We start from the raw sequence: 23,194 nt of genomic DNA, 5'->3' as shown, positions 1-23,194 counted from the left end.
ACACCAGAGGTGAGCAGACACTTCAGGGAAAAGTCTCTCACGGGTGCGCTTATCTCTCTGGACTGTCCTTTCTGGCCTCCAGGGAATTCCCTTACTTTCCAACCGGCTCTTTCACATACAATATTAATAAAAGATACCTTTTTCATGGAACCCATCATTTTTCAGTAAGCTCTATGGGGAGAGTTTCTCTAATCATCTTAGCTGCTCTATGGCCAGAAGTAGAAGTCCAGGAGGATATTATATGTAAGACTTGTGAGTCTGAAAAATTATAGGTGGCATGGCTGGAGTAAAACAGGCTTAATCATTAAATCTTGGAACACTAGAATGAAGACACTCGTGCAAAGTACAAAGGACACGTACCTGGAGATATTGCTTTGCAGAGAAGATAGTGATTTTGTGGATCTTATTTCTGGGGGACAGGCTGGAAAAACGTGGCCCTCGATGACTGCTTGCTATATACATGGAAGGCAGGTAAGGGCAGAGTTGGATGGAATTTTTAGTTGGTTGAATAACCAGACCCAAGTTCTATTAACAAATTCATATCAACTTTAAATGGAGTCTCCAGAGACTGCAACCACTGGGCTCCGTACTGCTATTCCCGTTCAACAGGATCCTCTTATATGTGCTTTATATGACCTGTTTCCTCTTTTATCAGTGTCATACTCAAGAATGTTGGTGTTATAAAGTTGGATTAGCGCATGATCCTAAGCGAACGGTGTTAACTAATGTGTTGAAGGTAGAAAAGCAATTTCTGGCCCTCCTCCCCCGACCCCAATCCACAGACAGGGAATAGATGAGTTAAAATATAACAGGGCCAAGTGTTCTGCTTGTAGGGGGAAAAGTCTACAAAACATCCCTGTGGCTACCATCCAAGATGGAACATCAGTCTGGAAAAAACAAGTATAGAAGGCCCAGAAGTGAAAGATGTGGCTTTTTGACAGTAATGTTAGTGAACAAGGCCTGGGGTTCTTTACGGACTGTAAGCTCAAGGTGAGCCAAGGGTGAGTCAATCAAAGTTAAATAAATCTTAGGCTCCGTGAGCAGCAGCACAGAGTCCAATGAAGTGAGAGGCATGTCTTCTTCCACAAGTGGTCGGGCAACTGGTTGCAGGGCTTCGACTCTGGGCACTGGAACTAACCAGAGTGCAGGGAGCGGAGAGGTAGCCACATGGGGAAGGAGCAAGGGAAGATCCCTGCTCAGTAAGAAGAGCAGGGTCTGCTTAGGCTGAAGAGGGGGCTTAGCTGGGAGCCTGTATTAGTCTGCAGTGGCCACCATAACAATATTGTCTTAACATCTGGAGGCTTGGTTCCTTCTGAGGCCTCCCTCCTTGGTTTGCAGATGGCCTTCTCCCTGTGTCCTCACTGGTCTTCCTTCTGTGTGTTTGTGTCCTAATCTCCTCTTCTTTTAAGGATACCAGTCCTACTGGATTAGGGCCCACCCCAGGGACCTCATTTAAATTTTTTTTTTAAAGTTACCATCTTAATCATTATTTTAAAATAAATTTATTTATTCATTTATTTTTGGCTGCATTGGGTCTTTGTTGCGGTGCGCGGGCTTCTCATTGCAGTGGCTTCTCCTGTTGAGGAGCACGGGGCTCTAGGTGCACAGGCTTCAGTAGTTGCGGCTTGCAAGCTCTAAAGCACAGGCTCAGTAGTTGTGGCGCACGGGCTTAGTTGCTCCGCAGCATGTGGGATCTTCCCGGACCAGGGCTCGAACCCATGTCCCCCGAATTGGCAGGCGGATTCTTTTTTTATTTTTTTGAATTTATTTATTTTTAATTAATTAATTTATTTTTGGCTGTGTTGGGTCTTCATTGCTGCGTGTGGGCTTTCTCTAGTTGTGGCGAGCGGGGGCTACTCTTCATTATGGTGTGTGGGCTTCTCATTGCTGTGGCTTCTCTTGTTGCGGACCATGGTCTCTAGGCATGCGGGCTTCAGTAGTTGTGGCTCATGGGCTCAGTAGTTGTAACTTGCGGGCTCTAGAGCACAGGCTCAGTAGTTGTGGCACACGGGCTTAGTTGCTCCGCAGCATGTGGGATCTTCCCAGACCAAGGCTCGAACTCGTGTCCCCTGCAGTGGCAGGCGGATTCTTAACCACTGTGCCATCAGGGAAGCCCTGGCAGGCGGATTCTTAACCACTGCACCACCAGGGAAGTCCACCTCATTTAAATTTAATTACCTCTTCAAAGACCCTGTCTCCAAATCCAGTCACCTTCTGAGGTACTGGGGGTTAGGACTTCAACACATGCACTTTTGGTGTGGGGACGATGATACATAATTCAGCCCATAACAATGACTGACTCTTGTTTCCACATGCAGAAAAGGAAGTAGATTTCTCTTTTGCGATTCCAGCAGACAAAGCAAAGACCACTGTGTAGGAATTATTAGGAAGGCCAATTCTGGCTCAATAGGAAAATCTTTATAAGAAAGAAGAAAGAGCTTTGCCTTAGGAAGGGATGGTTTCAAAGATGGTCAAAAAGAGGGTGGATAGTCTCTTGTTGGGAATGTTGTATCTGAGAAAAGGCAGACTGGATGAATCCTCAAGATGCATCTATCAGCCTGAGGTTCTTTGATGCTGAGTGTACACAATTGCAAAAATATCTCTTGTGTTCCCCTTTAAGGACAAAATACCAGACCTGGAGAGTCATCATTTTGGATTGGGGTACCATTTCTTTTGTACTTAATTTTTTTAAATTGAGGTATAATTGACGTATAACCTTATATTAGTTCCAGGTATACAGCATAATGATTCAATGTTTGTATATATAGCAAAACAATCACCGCAATGTCAGGTTAACATCTGTCACCACACATAGTTACAAAATTGTTTTATCGTGTGATGAGAACTTTTCAGACCTACTCTCTTAGCAGCTTTCAAATATGCAATATGGTATTATTAAATATAGTTGCCATGCTGTACATTGCATCCCCAGGGCTTTTTTTTTAACTGGAAGTTTTTTCCTTTTTTTTTTTTTTTTGCGGTACCTGGGCCTCTCACTGTTGTGGCCTCTCCCATTGCGGAGCACAGGCTCCGGACATGCAGGCTCCGGACGCGCAGGCTCAGGGGCCATGGCTCATGGGCCCAGCTGCTCTGCAGCATGTGGGATATTCCCGGACCGGGGCACGAACCCGTGTCCCCTGCATCGGCAGGTGGACTCTCAACCACTGCGCCACCAGGGAAGCCCGAGTTTGTACCTTTTGACTCTTTTCACCACTAACCCTGACCCTCCAGCCTCTGGCAGCCACCAATCTGTTCTCTGTATCTACGAGCTTGGCTTTTTTTTTTAGATTCCACATATAAGTGAGATTGTATGGTTTTTTTCTTTCTCTGTCTGACTTATTTCACTTAGTGTAATGCCCTCCAGGTCCACCCATGTTACTGCAAATGGCAAGATTTCATTCTTTTTTATGGTTGAATAATATTGAAGTACACACACACACACACACACTTTATTTTTAAAATAAATTTATTTATTATTTCATTATTATTATTTTTAAATCAACAAGTATTTCTAGCCTCTTACAATTTCTATGTGGGTTAACTGGACCCAACAGTGCAATTCTATACCATGTGTCAGGGCTGCAGTCTTCTGAAGGCTCAACCCGGCTGGAATAGCCACGATGGCTGGCTCTTGGGGCGGGCAGTGGTGCTGCTTGTCATCTGGGAACTCAGCTGGGGCTGTTGATTGAAGGCCTTGATTGTTCTCCACACAGCTTCTCCACGTGGCTTGGGTTCCAAGAAGGAATACTCTAAGTGTGCTTCTACATGATAGAAGTCATCTTTCTTCTCTTGCAGTACTAGCAAACAATTCAAAGTTCAAACCTCAGAGGATAAGGGCTGGAAAAAGTAACTTCCTCTCCTATCTGCTTGAAGTCCATCTCCTGGTGGTCTCATTTCCTATATGAACCACCACTTATAATCTTGGTGACTGAAATGGTAACCTACCACTTTCAGGGGACACACTGGCCTCTCAGAGACCTCACCTAGACAAGCAATTCAGAGTTGAGCTGACAATGCCAATAGTCATTCTAGGGATATGCACTTATATGTATAGATTGCAAAGGGGTGGGGTAGGGTGGTGGTACATTTCATTGGAGCCTCATGACAACCACTATCTTACTATTGTAAGAGGACACTGCAAATGGGCTACATATTTACACACTACTTAAGAACGAAATAGACGTGGGAAAATAAGAAAAAACAAATCAACCAATCTAGTATATGTCCATGTCAACTACGCTAAATACTTCATTAATATTTTGTCTTTTTAAAAATGTTATTTTATTTTTTATACAGCAGGCTCTTATTCGTTATCTATTTTATCCATATTAGTGTATACATGTCAATCCCAATCTCCCAATTCATCACAACACCACCACCACCACCACCCCCCGCCGCTTTCCCCCCTTGCTGTCCATACGTTTGTTCTCTACATCTGTGTCTCTATTTCTGCCCTGCAAACCGGTTCATCTGTACCATTTTTCTATTTATTTAGGCCGCATTGGGTCTTCGTTGCTGCGCGCAGGCTTTCTCTAGTTGCAGCGAGCGAGGGCTACTCTTCGTTGTGGTGCGCGGGCTCCTCATTGCGGCGGCTTCTCTTGTTGCGGAGCATGGGCTCTATGTGCGCGGCTTCAGTAGTTGTGGCACGTGGGCTCTGTAGTTGTGGCTCACGGGCCCTAGAGCACAGGCTCAGTAGTTGTGGCATACGGGCTTAGTTGCTCCGCGGCATGGGGGATCTTCCTGGACCAGGGCTCTATCCCGTGTCCCCTGCATTGGCAGGTGGATTCCTAAACACTGTGCTACCAGGGAAGTCCGATACCACATTTTCTTTATCCACTTACCCATTGATGGACACTTAGGTTGTTTCTATATCTTGGCTATTGTAAATAATGCTGAAATAGACATGGGGTGCATATATTTTTGAGTTAGTCTTAAGTTTTAAATGCAGAAATGAGAAGGAACAGTGGCTGGACTGCAGTGAGGTGACCCAGAAGGAGGAGGAAGTGAAGTCCTGCTTGGTTCTGCCCAGCTGGGACCACTGGTGGTCCTTTCATAGGTGAGCTGCCCCCTTGTTTGCAGGCCCATTCATATCAGGGGAAGATGTGACGGGACCCAGCTGACCCTTAGGTCTCAGCACAAGGTCACTCTGGTTGCTCTTGGGCACCAGTTCTATGACCTGAATTTCTGTTTTGTTCCAAAGACCAGGTCTCCTTGAATCTGAGTTCCCATGTCTGGAATCCTGACTTGTCCCTGTGCCTGAAGTCCTGGTTTAGGATTTTTCTAGAACTCTGGTCCATTTAGGGCTGGCACAGGGCTTTGCATGCCCCTCTATGAAATTCTAGGACTCAACTTTAGGACATGTTCCTAGGACTTCTCTGATCGTCAGAGTTTCAATCACAGGCAAGCTGGGAGTCACCTCTCACAATGCCTCCCCCAAATTGCCTTCGGTATAATGCCAAACCTATAGGTAATAGAACACAGGACGTGTCTGAGTCGGGATAGAACCCAGAGAGCAGCTGAACTAACCCAGAGCTTCCTCTAAACATCTGTGTAGTTTATAAAGGAAAAGGACTGTCACTGCTGCAAGGAGCCGGCAGGGTAGAAGCAAGGTGTGGATGTGCAAACGCACCCAGGCAGCACGGGGTGGCTGGCCATGGGGTGAACTGTCATTCATGGCCACCTGACCCTTAAAGTTGCTGGTTCCAGGAGTCACATTTTAACAATCGATGACAGGCTCTGAATGTTGAGAGAGAAGAAAGAGACAGGAGGGGGCTATTTAGAATTTTTGGAGGAAAGGAAGTGAGACCTTCACATTAGGAAGGATGCTTGAAAGCGTATAAGGAGCAATTTATCAGGAAGGTAGTGAAGGTCTTAACGTAGGTCGGCTAAAAGAAAAATGGCGGCAGAGCTCAGGTGCATTGAAGGCAAAGACAAAAAACAACAACAACAAGTCACAAACAACCAGTGTTAGAGGGACTTCCCTGGTGGTCCAGTGGTTAAGATTGCACACTCCCGACGCAGAGGGCCCGGGTTCGATCCCTAGTCAGGGAACTAGATCCCACATGCCGCAACTAAGGCCCGGCACAGCCAAATAAATAAATAAATACACAAATAAATAAATATTAAAAAATATATAACAACGCAGTATTGGTAGTTTAGGCAGGGGATGAATAGAGATCCAGCAGGGAGGAGAAGCTAACTCTTAAATGTGAGTCGGTATGAATGTTTTTCTATATGCACGTAGGCAAATGGACTTTGCAAGCTGTAAGACATGGTAGCACATTAGTTGTCACAGGAAAGTGGTCCCTGAAGGATGGATTGGTGAGAAAAGAGGGGAGACAGGATTTGACAGCGACGGGAAAGACCAGGAAGTGAGGCCGGCCAGGTGCTGAGTCAGGTGCTGGAGCTGGGCTAAGTGGGGACGGGAGCAGAGCTGAGAAGTTCCAGCTGACCTCACAGGTCAAAGCAATTTGGATGGAGCAGGGCAGCTGGACTTGAGGGACAGAGATGGAACTCAGGTAACGGCTTCAGGTAGACACGCACAGGTTTGAATGCACGGGGACAAGCCCAAGAGGAGACAGGGAGAAATGAACTTGGAGGAAAGCTTCGGTGGTCCTACAGCACGTTCCCCCGCCGCCACGATTCCGCTGGTGGTAGAAGAGTGTGTATGTTCCGTGTCGTCTCACCCGGCCGGTCCACATAAAGCTCTGTCTGGTGCCCGGGGAATGCCCCATTGACGGTACCCATGGACAGACCCCGTGGTCCAGGCACAGTGCCCTGCAGCTCACACCGCCTTTGCTTTCTGCTAGGTCCCTGAGATGCAAGGCTCTCTCCCAGGAGCCATTGGAAGGACATAACATATCGGAACAAGGTCTCTGCACACCTTACTTTACAGCCAAGTGGGAGGCAGGGGACGGAGTAGAAAAAGCTCATAACCTGCAGTCACTGGGCCTCTGCCTCTTGTTGGGTGTGACGTTTCATGCCAGTGACTTGACTCTCTAAGTGTCAGCTCCTCATTGGTAAAACAGGGATGATTTTGGCCGCAGCTACCCACCTCCTTGCTGTCTTGAGGGTCACGTGAAACGGTGGAAATGACAATGCTTTGTCAACTGTACCTCGTGTGTGAAACATCACCGTTCCTTGAGTGCTGAAAATGGCATTTCTCCCCACTTTGAAAGGTCCTAGATGATTTATTTGGTGTGGGTATGAATTAAAGGGGAAAATAATTAGCACTGTTTTGAGAACTTTTTCCAAATCCGCCAGATTCACTCTCAAAGAAGAGACGAGAGCGTCTCCAAAAGACTGTTGTCAGGGGCCTGCCTTCCCCAAGGCCCTGGAACACAGATGGGGCCTGACCTGCGAAGGTCTCCCGCCCGCTTCCTCGCTCAGCCAGAGAACAGCCAGACGGCACTGCCACCTCCCTCCCTGTGCAAACAACTCTCACCCAGCCGAGTAAACAGGCCTCCTGGGTAGCAGCGCCTCCGTGCCGCTTCTGTGTGATGAACCCCAGGAAACGAGGAGCCTTGGGCTCTGGACTTGGGTTCTGTTTTCAATCCAGGCCCCCGGGCAACGGGGTCATCCGTCTTGGCTCTCCTTCTCACTTTCTGTAAACAGGGCTGGGGGCCCCTGTGGTTTGAGTACAGCCAGGCCCCTGCTCTCACTCCTCCCTGTGTAAACACATTACAAAGAATCTTTGTAACTGTCCAGAGGAAGGGAGCTTGAATCAGGAAGCGGGTGGTGGTAGAGATGGGGGTGGCTGCAGGGAGGCGGGAGAGGGGAGGTGGCGAAGAGGTGATGCCCATCAATACTCCCTGTGCCGTGTGATGCAGAGAGGTCTGCTTTGCCCGGTGTCTGGCCGTGGGAGGAGTGGGTCTGTCCCCTGCAGCAGAAACCAAGCGGGCTGTGAGAAAAGGGGGGGAACAGACCTGATATCCTTCATCCCTGACACCTTCCCTACTGTAGAAAAAGAACTAAAACCTCCTCTTCCAGCAGTGCAGGGTAGAAGAAAGAATATCAGCTGGAGAGTCGAGAAAACAAACTCTATTCCTGCCTCCACCCTTAATGAGCTGTGTGCCTTTTGGATGGTGCCTTAACCTCTCTGAGTTTCCTTGTCCAGATAAATTAGAACTATACTCTCTGCCATTTGTTGAGCCCCTTTGATGTGATGGGGACTTTAGGGGGTATGTTATTTTATTAATCCACACAACTACCCAATGAGGTAGGGAATGATTATCCCCATTTTAGAGATAAAGAAATTGAGGCTTAGCAGGTAGACCTGATTTGCCCCCAAAATGCACATTAAGAATCAGAAGATTGGGACTGACATAAACACACTGCTATATATAAAATAGATAACTAATAAGGACCTACTGTAGAGCACAGGGAACCCTACTCAATACTCTGTAATGACCTACATGGGAAAAGAATCTAAAAAAGAGCGGATTTATGTGTATGTATAACTGATTCACTTTGCTGCACACCTGAAACTAACACAGCCTTGTAAATCAACTACACTCCAATAAAAATTAACTGAAAAATAAAAAGAAGTAGCAGAAGCAGCTCTTCTCTCTGCCAAACCCCCATTTTGCCCCCACAACTGAGGATTTCTTTCCTTGACAACTTGGAAGCGGAGTTAAGAAGGTCCTGGCCTACGGAAAACAATCTTTCTTGCCGGAGACAGAGGTTCTGACTCATAAGCTCAAGGCCTGGGAGTCAGGGCTCTGTCTCAGGGGCCCTACCCTCCCCAGACATCTCCTCTCACTGCATTCCTGTATCACCTTGGGTAAAATCCAGGGAAAGAGAACAATCAGTGACTTGTTCCACCCGGGGTAGAACTTGGCAGGAACTCTCGGAATCGCTGTCACCACCTTTTCCACTCCAAGGCAGTTCATAAATGTCTACATTTCCATGGCACGCCTTGGAGGCTGCACGAGGGAGAGAGAACTGGTAACCCTCATACCTACAGGTAAAAATCAGCGCTGGGAGCATTGCTAAGGGGAGGCGTAAGAGAGGTTCAGAGGCCTTTGACAATAAACCCTCGACCACGATGTTCTAGGACTGGGATGAGCAAACTTCCACCACTGGGCCAACTGGAGCTTGATACATTTTTTGTAGAGCTAGCGACCTAAGAATTTTATGTTTTTATTTTTATTTTTTTTTAATTTTATTGGAGTGTAGTTGATTTGCAATGTTGTATTAGTTTCAGGTGTACAGCAAAGTGATTCAGTTACACATATGCATACAGTCATTCTTTTTCAGATTCTTTTCCCATATACGTTATTACAGAACATTGAGTAGGGTTCCCTGTGCTGTACAGTAGGTCCTTGTTGGTTACCTATTTTATATATCAAATTTTATGTTTTTAAATGCTTGGGAAAAAAAATCAAAAGAATCATTGTTCATGACATGTGAAAATTATATTAAATTCAAATTTCAGCCCATAAATAAAGCGACTTTGGAAGGTAGCCACTCTTCTTTGTTTACACAGTTGCCTTTGCGCTAGGATGGCAGAGTTGAAGAGTTGTAACATCGATCACGTGGCCTGCAAAGCCTAAAATATTTGCTGTCTGGCCCTTTACAGAAGTTTGCCATCTCCTGTCCTAGGAAAAACTATGTGCCGGGGACAGGGGCTTGGGGGGAGGTCTCACCATTCAGGAAGTAGATATTTATTTAATCCCTTGTTTTTGGTACAGCACCCACACCTCAGCTGCGCCTGGTGGCCTCGATCCAGCTGGGTCTAGTTGGTAGCCTGAGGGGTGCAGGCTCCCAGACCCACAGTGGATGAGTGGCCTTGTCCTTCACCCCCTACCCTTCAGGGGTCAGGTCCTTTCCTCTCCGGGCATCTGGAGTACTGGCAGCCGGGCTTGGACTCCTCAGGAGGGAGACTAGAGGGTTTCCCCCCGAAGAAACTGACCAAGAGACGAGATCTAGATGCTGACAGTTGGGAGTTGAGGGAAGCTCGTGGTGGACAAGCCCTGCCCACAGCCAGGACCTTCCAGAGTCCCACGATGACATGTGAGTGGACGGCCAAGACATGTGAGCAAAGCCCCCATCTTTACGTCTGGTGAGGTGGAGAATTTCAGGGCTGATCAAGGAAGAGATGGGACCATGACATGTCAGGATCACAGAACAGGCCTACTGGGTCGGGACTGCGTGAAAAGGACCTTACAGACAGCTGCAGGAGACCTTACAGGGGCAGCTGTGGTACCCAGAGCGGGAACGGGGCAAGGGAACTCCCAGGAGAGAGTGGAATCACAGAGGGGACTTTTGTGCCTCTGTGGCATCACTCAGCAGTGCGGTGGGGAGTTTCCAGGTCAGAGACCCCTGAAGGGCAAGAGCAGATTTGGGGTCTTTAATGGCCCCAGGGTTTGTCTTATCTAAGGTAAGCTGATGCTGGGTGCAGTTTTGCAAAGCGGGCAGGTTCAGGTGGCTAAAAATACCCTTCTCTGGGCTATATTTAAAGCAATCGGATGTGTGAGGATTTGAATTTAGCACTGGTGGGCTTGGAGCCTGCTGTGAAGAAGTAAAAAACACTGAGGTCATCTCTAGCCCATGAAATAACAGCAGCCACAACAAGAGAAAGACCAGGAAACCATGGCAATGGAGGGAGCAGGAGAAAATCGTGAACAAGAACCTCTGCTGTTAATGTCCTCAGAGATATGAGAGGAAATTGCAGGGTGCTCTATAAAAGGAACACTCAGAAAACAAAAGGAGTATCTTTGAAATGGAAATTATTGGAGCAAAAATGGAAAATTCAACAGAAGAGAAGGTTAAGGACATAGGACAGCAAATAGAACAAAAAAGACAAAGAAATTTTAAAAAATGAGTGGAAAATGAAAATGAGAGAAGCAACCCAGGAGGTCCCACATCTGAATTTTAGGAATTTTGGAAGGAGAGAACAGAGAAAATGAAGTGGGGGAAATTATAAGTAAAAGAATTTAAGATAATTTCTCAGAAATAGAGAACATGCACAGCCCACTGAATACTCAGCAAAATGAATGGGAAAGAAACAAACCATAGATGTGAAATTTTTGAGCCTAAAGATTTCCAGAAATCAAAACGAGTTCTCATATAAAGGACGAAGAATCAGAATGTTCCTGGGTGGGTTAATCGCAATATTAGAAGTTAGGAGACAAAAATTCCATGGGAAAATAATTTCCAAACTAGAATTTTATGCCCAAACTAAAAAAAAAGAGGTGTTTTTTTTTTTTTCCGGTACGCGGGCCTCTCACTACTGTGGCCTCTCCCGCTGCGGAGCATAGGCTCCGGACGCACAGGCCCAGCGGCCATGGCTCACGGGCCCAGCCGCTCCGCGGCATGTGGGATCCTCCCGGACTGGGGCACGAACCCGCGTCCCCTGCATCGGCAGGCGGACTCCCAACCACTGAGCCACCAGGGAAGCCCAAAAAAAGAGTTTTTTTTAAAGGAGAGCAAAAATACATTTTCAGATATGCAAGGTCGCAAAATATGAACTCCAACAGGCACTCTATCTCAGGATGCTTCTAGAAGAGTACGCTTCACCAAAAGGAGGAATAATCAGGAGAGAAAGGGGATCCGGAAGCAGGAAATCCAACATATGGGGGGTGGGGATGGTCCCAAGTTGACACCAGCGCGGGACTGAGAAGCAGCCGGGCATTTCTGGGGCAGTAAGCGAGAGCTCCAGAATTTTTCTACAGAGTAAAATACATGCCTGTATTCAGGTGATAAATTGAACAGCTCTCAAAACCGAAAGAAAACATTTTAGCCCCAGTGGAAAAGGACTCCTTTGCATTTCTTAAAAAAAAGAAAAACTTTTTTTTGCTGTTGTTGTTTAGCAGTTTTCAAAAAAACCAATCAAGTCCTTCTGTTTTTCCATGTCGTTTGTCATTTGTGCATCTATATGATAATATGAAGAGGACAAAATTTGGAGTAAAGAATATTCCAGCATCTCTGGCTATCTCCAGAACACAAGATCATACTACCCTCTTGTCTTAAACACTTCAGTTTTCCTTTTGAATATTGCACAGCAAAACTCTCTCTAATGCATATAGCCCATGGGTTTTCCAGATGGCTTGGGGCCTGTTCTAAAGTGTGAGCACAGTAAGAGCCTATATCTGGAGGGTTTTAGTGAAAAGAGCCTGAGCCTTGAACCTGAACAGACTAGCCTCTGCCACTCTGCAGCTGATGCATTTTGGCAACTGTTCTGACTTTAAAAAATGATCCTAGGGCTTCCCTGGTGGCGCAGTGGTTGAGAGTCCGCCTGCCGATGCAGGGGACACGGGTTCGTGCCCCGGTCTGGGAAGATGCCACATGCCGCGGAGCAGCTGGGCCTGTGAGCCATGGCCGCTAAGCCTGCGTGTCCAGAGCCTGTGCTCCGCAACGGGAGAGGCCACAACAGTGAGAGGCCCATATACAGGCAAAACAAACAAACAAGCAAAAAAAACAAAACAAAAAAATGATCCTGTGCTTGCTTCGACAGCACATATACTAAAATTGGAACGATACAGAGAAGGTTAGCATGGCCCCTGAGCAAGGATGACACGCAAATTTGTGAAGTGTTCCACAGTTTTTGTGTATCATGGGATAAAGTAAATGAATGATTATACTGATTTCTTTGAGAACTGAGATTTTCAGCATGAGACAAAGAAAACATATATGTAAGATCGATGCAGTTAAACAAAAACTCTATAGTCTTCAAGAAAAAAAAAAGATCCTATCATGGCTACAAAGCATCTAGTACCATGGGTGGTTCCTAGAGACGCTTAATGCCTTGTGGCTGTGACATGTGTTAATGTTCTGTAGTTTCCACAGTGCTTTCATCTGTCCTTTCTCATCGACTCTTCATTGAGGTGGGAGGTGAGGTGGGAGGGCGAGTTTGAAGTCTCCACTTAAAAACAGACAAAACCAAGGCTCAGCACAGTCTAGTCCTCTGGGATGGACCCTTTGGTGGCATAGCGTTTCTCGTCACTGGGCAACGCTCTACCACAGATAGAGCCATTGAGAAGGGGACTTCCTTGAAAGAGCATTCATCCCTGCTGCGGTTTTACTTCCCATCCTACCCTCCCAGCAGCAGGACCATGTGGCTGAGAACAGACTGTGATTACAGACCTGCTCCCAGAAAGAGGGTGTTTTGACATTCCAAGTGGGACCAGGAGGGATAAGTGATGACAGGACAGAGTGGATCCAGGAAATAATGTTTTCCTATCCATTGCCTAAAGGAAATTGGAAAACAAGTGTGTACAAATCACTTCACTCCTGTAAATACGTTTACTACATAGATGGGATAAGAAATACCAGTGCAGTCTGCAGAAATAATAAGGACAAAGCCCCAAGCAAAGGATAGAGCTTTTATTCTTAAGCAGGCTTAGAGTTCCTCTTTGAACATAACTAAGTAAACATTTGTGTTAAACCATGTCTTTAAAATGGTGAATGGGAAGGATTGTGCCAAGAATGCCATTTTAAACAAATTCAGACTTCTCGAGTCATTTAGAAATAACTTAAAAAGCTTCAGAGACTATTATAATAACTGCCATGAGAGTAGGATTCATATTTAATTGTCTGCGCAAATTATCTGTGTATATGAGACTTCTGTTCACTTTTAAAAGAAATATACAGGACTTCCCTCGTGGCGCAGTGGTTAAGAATCTGCCTGCCAAAGCAGGGGACACGGGTTCGAGCCCTGGTCCGGGATGATCCCACATGTCGCGGAGCACCTAAGCCCGTGAGCCACAACTACTGAGCCTGTGCTCTACAGCCCGCGAGCCACAACTACTGAGCCCGTGCGCCACAACGACTGAAGCCCGCATGCCTAGAGCCCGTGCTCCGCAACAAGAGAAGCCACCGCAATGAGAAGTCCGCACAGCACAACGAAGAGGAGTCCCCACTTGCCGCAAATAGAGAAAGCCTGCGTGCAGCAACGAAGACCCAATGCAGCCATAAATAAATAAATAAGCAAATAAATAAATAAAAATAATAAAAAGAAATGTGCAGTGGAGCTAAGAAAGTTACATTAGACCGTTTTGTGTAGGGCAAAGAACCCTGAGGGCGTCATTGTGTAAAGGATATTCACAATGTTGACCAAGTCAGAGAAAAATGAGTTAAATCGTACACACACAGGCAGGTGTCAAAAATTTTAGAAAGATTTCCATGCAGAATGATTAAAAGTGTTATTTCTGAAAATATTAGCAAAAGGTCAATAAATGTGGATTGAATGCAGAAAAATTATTTACAACAATAAATAAATATCCGAAGACTAAAACATTAACATGTAAATGGTTATCTCTAACATATAACAATATATTCCAATAGTCCCGTTATAGACTGGCTTTTGGGAATTTGGAGCTCATTTTCCCAAATAAGTAGTGCTGTAGACATCAGTTATGCTCTCACAAAAGTTTAGGTAAAACATCACGTAGATAAAACCCTGTGTACCTGCAGTGAAAATCAGTAGAAATCCTAGCATAGAAGTACAAAAGGAAAACAATAAAATTGGGTTAGAAATGCTATATTGGTTTGCATGCTAGTTTTCGAGGATTAGAGAACTACTGAAAAAAGAGATTACTTCTGGGGGGATTGAGTGAGGTATCTGGGCTTTCAAATAGCTGAAGTGCTGGTGGCACCCATGTGATTTCACTTTAATACTTATGGCCTTCTCTTTTCTTGATACACTTATATCTCTGGATTATTGTGAGTCAAATCAGCAGTGATTATTGTCATTTTTAAGTTCACAAATGGTATGAAGAGGGTGAGGGGATAAAGGACAGTGTTGCTTTTTTTTTTTTTTTTAACCGAGGTATAATTGATTTACAATGTTGTGTTAAGGACAGTGTGTCTTTTAAGGTAAAAGGCAAATGATGAAAGATAGGGGCCTGTTGCAGGGACGTAAAGAGGGAGCTTGTGCACCCTTGTGAAAGGGTGTGAGACGGCATAACTTAATGGTAAGCAGTCAGGGGCAGGAAAAGGCAGTGAGTCATGGTTGCCCTGAGATGTCTCATCACACGTGTCCTTCCGCCTTAACTCCTGGGTTCTGGTCAGCGTCTTCAGGGGTGGTGGATTCTAGGGGTGGGGTGGCGTGGGGGAGGGTGGAGCAAGAAGGAGGTAGGGTGCATCCGGCCACTGTACATACAGAACATCTGTAAATGGAACCCTCGTAACTTGAGGACTACCTGTATCGTGTATATTTCAATCTCATCCAGCCACCCCCGTTTTTCCCCCACATTCTTTCCCAATTTCTGATCATTGTGAGTCTCTGCAATAGAACCATGATTATTATCCATCACATCCCCTCCTGAGAAATTAAGAAAAATGTAGCTTGAGGCATCACAAAAGGACCAGAAGAAAACAGCGACCAGATAGTCTGTTTACCTAGACTGTGTGTTTCTGGAATGTGAATAAGCTCACGCACACTTGGTAAACAGGGGAACCATATTAGTATAAAGTGAAGCCCTATTGTTTCATATACAAGTTTTCTCAGTTTACTGTTTTGAGCTCCTAAAGCACCGGCGCCTGCAAGCAAAGCACACCAATGAAGCTGAACTCAGCAAGGTGCGGGGCAATCCAGAACAGTACTCGCCCCTTCTTTCCCCGTTAGCTCCGGTGGTCACATGCTCTATTTTGGAAAGGCTTATGTACACCTGTCCCTAATCTTTGTGTATTAGCCCATGTCTCCCTAACTCTATAGCCTCAAGCTTTCCTCACAGCCCTTCCATCAAGCTACCTTTCCCTTTTATTTAAAAAAGTTCCCCTGGTTTTACTGAGTTATAATTGACATATAGTATTGTATTAGTTTCAGGTGTACAATATGATTGATAATATGTATATATTGTGAAATGACCACCACAATTACTTCACACCATCACCTCACATAGTTAACAATTTTTTTTCTTGTGATGCAGGCTTTTAAGATCCACTCTCTTAGCAACTTTCAAATATATAACACAGTATTAACTATAGTCATCATGCTGTACGTTACATTCCCAGAATGTCTTATAACTGAAAGTTTGTACCTTTGGACCACTTTCACTATTTTTAGAAGAAATCTCTAGAGCAGGGATTTGTGGCCACACATTCATTAATCTCCACTACCCAGTGCAGAATAAACATTTACCAGAATGGCATTGAAATATTTACTGCTCTCTCTGCAGTTCTCCCCACCCTTTCACCTTTAGGCTTTTGCACCAGCTCTATCCGGAATATCCCTGGCTGGTAGGGCAGTGCCACAGATCCAATTCTTATTCTCCTTCGAACACCACCCCCGCCCCAACCCCCCTTTGCAAAATTTTCAGGATTTGATCTCAGCCGCTGCAGCTCTTTATCGGTATCTCTCCATCTCTCGGTTGTATCTCACATTATATCGACAACACACGTCAGTTCCCTTGCTAGAACGCCCAGCTCGGGAAATGCAAAAACCTAGTCTGATGTTTATTCCCCCTACACCCAGGCCAGTGCTCGGCTGATTAAGTGCACGTGGAAGAATAAAGAACATGCAAAGCCGAGGGATCCAGCGTCTGTTCTGCGGTTCAACAACCTGGACTTCCCACAGGGTCGTTTCAAAAGGAGTTTCTGTGGACTTGGGAGGGGGCGGGGGCGGCTTGAACTCCGCTGCCAGGCTGGCTCCAAGGAGGCCAGAACGAGGGGTCAAACCTCGGACCTGCCCCCGCTCCCGCCCCAAGTCTCCGTAAGTCCCCCCGGGCTGGCTGGGAGCACAAAAGGAGGGCAACACCAAAAATGCGAGGGGTAGGGAGACGTGGTGCCTGCAACTGGCCGCCGGGCCTTCTTGGGCCCCACAGGCCGAGACTGGCATCGCATAACCCGGTAACCCACGCCTTCATCCTCGTGGCCTCAGAGACATGCCTCACCACATACCTCCGCAGACGGGATGGCGGAGAACTGACCCCCCGGGCCGCGGTCAACAGCGGCACACAAAGGCCGGAAGTAAGTCGGCGTCAGCCTGGCGAGGCGTCCTCTCTAGGACCCAGGAGGCCCCACACCTCAGTGGTTCGCCAGAATCGCAGGTGGCGGGAGAGGACCAGGGCCAGACCCGGCAAGACCTCGTCTCCCAGGGCGTGTGCCCCACTCCAGGGGCAGCAAAGTGAATCGAAAGAAACAACTTGGAAATCAAATCCAGAACTTTTATGTGCAAGAGAAACTCCCCTTAAATGTATTCAGGCCTGTTTCAGCTAAGGGTTTGGAGCACAGTGGGTTATCATCCTAGCTCCCCGCAGAGGAGGAGGAAACAACATGGAGAAAGTTCTCCGTGGCTCAGGGCTCAGGGCCTCTCACTGACAGAGTGGGTCAGAACCCGGACCTGTGCCACCACAGTCAGTGCGCTTTCTGCTGCCCGGGGCTGCCTCTCATCAGAAAGACTCAGTAGGGACAGGAGAGTGTCTTCAGTAAATGGTGCTGGGAAACTGGATTACCACCAGCGGAAGAATGAAACTGGACCCCTATCTTCTACCACTCACAAAAACTAACTTGAAATGGATTAAAGACTTAAATATAAGACCTGAAACCATAAAACTAATGAAGAAAACACAAGGAAAAAGCTCCTTGACATTGGTCTTGGCAACAATTTTTTGAAGATGACAACAAAAGCACAAGCAACAAAAGCAAAGATAAATAAGTAGAATTGCATTAAAATAAAGAACTGCTTAGGGGAAAAAAATCTGCAAAATGAAAAGGCAACCTATGGAAAGGGAGAAAATATTTGCAAACCATCTATCTGATAAAGAGTTACTATCCAAAATATATAAGAAACTTATACAACTTAACATCAAAAACCTAATAATCTGTTTATTGTATAATGGACAGAGGACCTGAATAGACGTTTTTCCAAGGAAGACATACCAATTGCCAACAGGTACTTGAAGAGATGCTCAGTATCACCAATCATCCAGAAAGTGCAAATCAAAATGACAATGAGGAGCTTCCCTGGTGGCGCAGTGGTTAAGAATTCGCCTGCCAATGCAGGGGATACGGGTTCGAGCCCTGGTCCGGGAAGATCCTACATGCCGCGGAGCAGCTAAGCCCGTGAGCCACAAATACTGAGCCTGCACTCTAGAGTTCGCGAGCCACAATTAATGAGCCCGCGTGCCACAACTACTGAAGCCCGCAAGCCTAGAGCCCATGCTCTGCAACAAGAGAAGCCACTGCAATGAGAAGCCCGCATACCACAACGAAGAGCAGCCCCCACTCGCCGCAACTAGAGAAAACCCGTGCGCAGCAATGAAGACCCAATTCAGCCAAAAAAAAAAAAAAAAAAAAAAAGACAATGAGATATCACCTCACATTTGTTATAATGGCTGTTATCAAAAAGACAAGAGATAACAAAAGCTGGTGAGGATGTAGAGAAAGGGAACCTGGTGCATTATTGGTGGGAATATAAACTGGTACAACGACTGTGGAGAACAGTATGGAGGTTTTTCAAAAAATTAAAAATAGAACTACGATACGACCCAGCAATCCCACTTCTGGGTAGATATCCACAGGAAATGAAATCAGGATCTTAAAGAGATATCTGCATTCCTGTTCATTGCAGCATTATTTGCCATAGTAAAAATACCAAAACAACCTAAGTGTCCATCTAGGGATAAATGGATAAAGACGATGCGATATCTATCTTCTTCTGCTATATGGGATTATTCAGCCATGAGAAAGAAGGACATCCTGCCATTTTTGACAACATAGAGGGATCTTGAGGTCATTATGTTAAGTGAAGTAAGTCAGACAAGAAGTCTCTGGGTCCAACAGCCAGTTCTGGATTAAACCAAGCTCTTCTGTTCCTTAGTAGAATGTCCTCAGGTTCATCCATGTTGCAGCATGAGTAAGGATTTCCTTCCTTTCTAAAGTTGAATAATGTTCCATTGTTTGGATAGATCACATTTTGTTTATCTGTTCACTCTTTGATGGACACTTGGGTTGTTTCCACCTCATCTTGGAATTTAAGAGAGAAATGACGTGATCTTACCTGTGTTGTCAGAGCATCGAGCATGTTAGGAAAGGAGACAGACTTGTGAGGACTGTGAATAATTGATGGAGGTGCAGCAAGACAGGAGCAGTCTGCGGGAGAAAAGGGCCCGAGTCAGAGCATAATTTGGTGACATCTAGGCTGCCAGGGCTGAAAGGGAGGGGACAGGAACCTTAGCTTGGGAGGTTGGGAGGAGAAACCCAGAGGAGAAGGATCAGGAGGCAGAAGAGGAGGAGGACGGTGAAGAGGGAAAGTAGTTTTGGTTTTCTTTGGGGGTGGGGTGGAGTGGGGAAGATCATGCTGGAACTGGGACTCGTGATTCTGAGACGTCTTCAGGACATCCAGGTGGCAATGCTGGGGAATAGGTGTGAAAACGGAGTGAGATGATCCCATAATTATAAAAGGGATCAACAAATACAGTGGAAGAGAGATGCCCTCCTCTCTCCTCTCACCCAGGGCTCCCGGCCAAGCCCTGCAGGTTCTTAGAGCTGCTGGGAGAACCTCTCCGAGCCCGTTAGCTGGACACACAGTGCCCTCTCCTGGCGATAACTTGCAGCTGCAACTGAGCCTGCATCCTAGGGCGGAAATGCCTTTCCCGCTGAGCATCCTGAAAGCCGCAGCTGCGGCCCATAAGAAAGAACTGTGACTGACCCGCACGATGGGTTTTAAGACCCTGCACGTGAGGATTGCGTGCTCAAGGGTCCAGAGAAGCTAACCGCCCCCTCAGCAGGTGCCGTGAGCCTCGGAGGCACCTGCGGGACAGCAAAGTGGAAATGGGAGACCAATACGGAAGGTTCACGCCTAACTTAAAGGAGTCCGACGCTTTTGCTGTAAACCCCGTTGTTTATTTGAAAGTATTCACACACCGGGAACCTCACAAAGAGAAGAAGGACCCAGGGCGGTGAGAACTCCTTCATCCCTGTGGTCCCTTGAGGGCGGCAAGGGCAATGTTGTAATTCCATCATTTTTCTCTGCCCGGCCCCTGCCGCAGCCCCGGCTCTTTCTGAGAAGTAGACCCCGTCTCCTAATCCCACCTTCTTCCGAGGCCTGGGACTTAACACAGAGGGGCCTGGCCTCTTCTGTGTGTCGGGCACCTGAGCAGCTCCCAGGAGCTCCAAATCCCATCCTCTCCCCCATCAGGAAAATTGCTGCAACCACCCAGCCCCGGCCGGATCCCTGGCATCTGAGTTTTGAGGTGCCCAGAGCTGGCTGCATGGCTTGGGGGTTTGGAGGAGAGGAAGGAAGGCGGAGAAGGCAGCACAACAGAACCCAGGAAACAGCCTAGACTGAGCTTTTCTTGTAAATTCTGAGAACTCTCCCCTGTCCTGTTATCCACAACATACCACGATTTTTTCCTGATTGGGAGGCCTCCCGTGCCTTAGACTAAACACTCCCCTGGTTCTCAGAGCTCCGGGTCTCCCAGTGAATTCTCTGCACAGGTGCAGCCCAAGCATTCGTTCCTCCTTCCCCTCTTCCCAGGACAGCATCCTGCCCCGGTGCTCCCGGCCACGAGGGCACGCACCCACACTGGGAACCCAGCCTCCTCCCTCCCAGCTATGGACCCCAGGCTCTCTGTCACGTGTGAGCCTGGAGCCACATAATCCACGGCCCACTGGGGACACGGAGTGTGCGCAGGCAGGAAGGGTGACATCTTGCCAAGGAGCTGGACTTGTTGATAAAGCAAGATTTAGAGGCTCTGGCTCTGTTTACAGAGCAGACAGAGGGACCCTCCCCCCCTTAGGGTGGGGAAAGGCAAAATCAAGGTCAGCGATGGGGTGGCGTTGGGGGTACTCACAGCGGTGGCTCCGGGGACAGATTTTTAAAATATGTAAATGTTGCAAAACTGTCACATGGCTTCACTAAGGGCCTTTCACAAGCCTGGTGACCATGGGGAAAGAGGGTGAGAGATGTGAGAAGGAATGCCAGTGAGGGGCGGCTACGTGGTGAACTGCCCCGTCCTGGGCACCCTCCCCTGGCTGCTCTCTGCCCATGTCACTCACCTGGAGGCCCGAGCAAGGGCTTGTCCACAGGTAGGAGCGCAGAGAAAAGAGCCTTCTGGCCAGAGCCCACCTGAACCCCAGCTCTCCCCCGGGCCCTGCTTCCAGCCACAGCTGTGTCTGTCTCTTCGCTTTCCATTCCCCCTCGGAGGAAAGACCAGCAGCTGGAGGCAGTCCTCCTCCTGCCTGCGTTTGAGAAGCAGCAGAAACGTGGTTTCCTGAGCAAGGGGTGGGGCTGGAGAATCACTCCGAAGCCAGTGTGGAGGCAAGGAGGTGATGCCTGGGAGGAGCGCCCTGGGTGAGGCTCTGATCATGGCGATGGCAGGTCTTAGAGCCCAGGGCATGGAGGGGCCCTGGGCGGCAGGAAGGAATGCAGACCCCGGTTACCTTCCTAACTTTCCTCTGTGTCACCTCTTTGTCCCTGCTGTCTACCACTGTTCAATTCTTAGGCCTTCCAGAAAAAAGCCCTGTGAGAACTGACTATCTCCAGTTCTTGCCCCACCATCACTGCTCAAGCCACTGCAACCTGGCAGTGTTTGGTCCTCTTAACCAGCGGGGTGGAGAGGAAGATGGGAGATGCCTGACGTGGAGAGGAAGATGGGAGATGCCTGACAGCTGGAGTCAGGAGAGCTGGGAGAGCCCTGACCCTGGTTCCTAAAGAGAAGTGGCACCGAAGAGTGTTCCTGAATACAGCTCTGCAAGACTGCAGGTGCTGCAAAGGCAGGGGCTGTGCCTGTCACGCTGACCATGGTGTCCTAAGCTGCGTGTCTCACATGCGGTACATTTGAAGTAACAAGAAAACACAGTAACTAGGAAACAGAAGATGAGATGAAAGCAATCAATTTAACTGTGTCAGAAATCACAACGTATTTAAATAGGTTAATTTCCTATATTAAAATGCAGATGTTTAGGACTTAATTCTCCATTTCTTGGAATCCTTAAGAAGACATACTGTTACCCAGAAGGCCTTTATAGTTTTGCAGTGTGTAAAATAAGCATCAGCCCAGAGCAGAGAAGCAGAAGTTTGCAATCCAAGGGCAATGTGATGAGCTGAATTGTGCTCCCCCAAATTCATGTGTTGAAGCCTTAACTCCCAGTACCTCAGGATATGACTGTACTTAGAGATAGGGCCTTTAAAGAGGTAATTGAGTTAAAATGAGGCCATTAGGGTGGGCTCTAATCCAATTTGTCTGGTGCCCTTATAAGAACAGGAAAGTTGGACACACAGGAGACACCAGGGTGTGCGTGCACAGGGGGACAACTGCCTGACGACACAGGGAGAAGATGGCCGTCTGCAAGCCAAGGAGAGAGGCCTCAGGAGAAAACAACCCTGCCAACACCTAATCTCAACTTTCTCGCCTCCAGAGCTGGGAGAAATAAATTTCTGTTTTTTAAGCCACCCATTGTGTGGTGTTCTGTTACAGTGGCCCTAGGAAACTAATACTGTCATGTACAAGAACATCGGGTGCTGACAGGTTATGGGCAGGTTACCAAAGGCATCTGCTGCAGGGGCCAACTCATTTCATCAGATTCTCAAGGGGACGATGATCTCCCAAAGTTAGAGTCACAGTGTAGAGATTTCATAACTCAGGGTGGAGATAGAGAAAGGTAGAAAGTGCCCCTCACCCCAGCTTCCGAGGCTGCTCACCCAGACTCATTTGCCCGGCAGGAAGAGAACCCACTAGAAGGTGGTGTGTGGGGCAGAGGCTCATCTCCTATAAACAACCAAGGGGCTGCAATGTGAGGATGTGAGAAAATTTGGGAAGTAACTGCATAAAGGAAAACCCTAGGGGCCTTGAGTCATCGGGCTGACCCTGTTCTGTGTATTTCAGAGTTATGATGAACTTGAACCTCCATATGGGGAAGAGGAAAATAAAATAAAATGAGGCTACCTGGGAGGGGCGGTTGTCTTCTCTCCTTCTGCCCCTTCTGGGGCAGCCAGGGGCATGAGGAGACATCTGCCAAGGGGGCTTCAGGGAAAAGTTCAGTTGGGTCTCTTCAGTTTGGGCCACTTTGTTTAAGAATGAGCGATAGCAGTTATTAACCTCCCCGGTAGGAAGTATTTCCACTTCCTGGAGCTCTCCTACTGTCGGGGATATTAATCCAGCCACCTAGGCTGAAGATACAAATTTGAGAGCTTTCAGCAGATTGATGGCTTCAAATCCATGGAAATGGAGTGAAAATCCTAGGAGAGGGTGGGCACAGAAAATAGAGGAAGGTCCATGCATTAATCGTGAAAGGCAAACCGAGTTAT

General features: G+C 47.2%; 1 protein-coding gene and 1 non-coding gene across 2 annotated transcripts in view; both read left to right on the top strand.

Annotated features, from left to right (window-relative positions):
* The first annotated feature begins 388 nt into the window (after positions 1-388).
* Positions 389-23,194, top strand: part of GJC3 (gap junction protein gamma 3) — a 42,442-nt gene continuing 19,636 nt past the window's right edge. Inside the window, exon 1 of the mRNA XM_024745363.1 lies at positions 389-471. Coding sequence (XP_024601131.1) covers positions 461-471 — 11 coding nt within the window. The 5' untranslated portion in view covers positions 389-460. The remainder of the gene's footprint in view (positions 472-23,194) is intronic.
* LOC112400015 (U6 spliceosomal RNA) lies at positions 12,442-12,548 on the top strand. Its single transcript, XR_003003353.1, has one exon. It is a non-coding gene; the product is annotated as a U6 spliceosomal RNA (small nuclear RNA).

Source organism: Neophocaena asiaeorientalis, unplaced genomic scaffold, assembly GCF_003031525.2.
Source record: "Neophocaena asiaeorientalis asiaeorientalis breed wild unplaced genomic scaffold, Neophocaena_asiaeorientalis_V1.1 scaffold461, whole genome shotgun sequence".
NCBI classification, from domain to species: Eukaryota; Metazoa; Chordata; class Mammalia; order Artiodactyla; family Phocoenidae; genus Neophocaena; species Neophocaena asiaeorientalis.
This window is presented reverse-complemented; position numbering and strand designations above follow the sequence as displayed.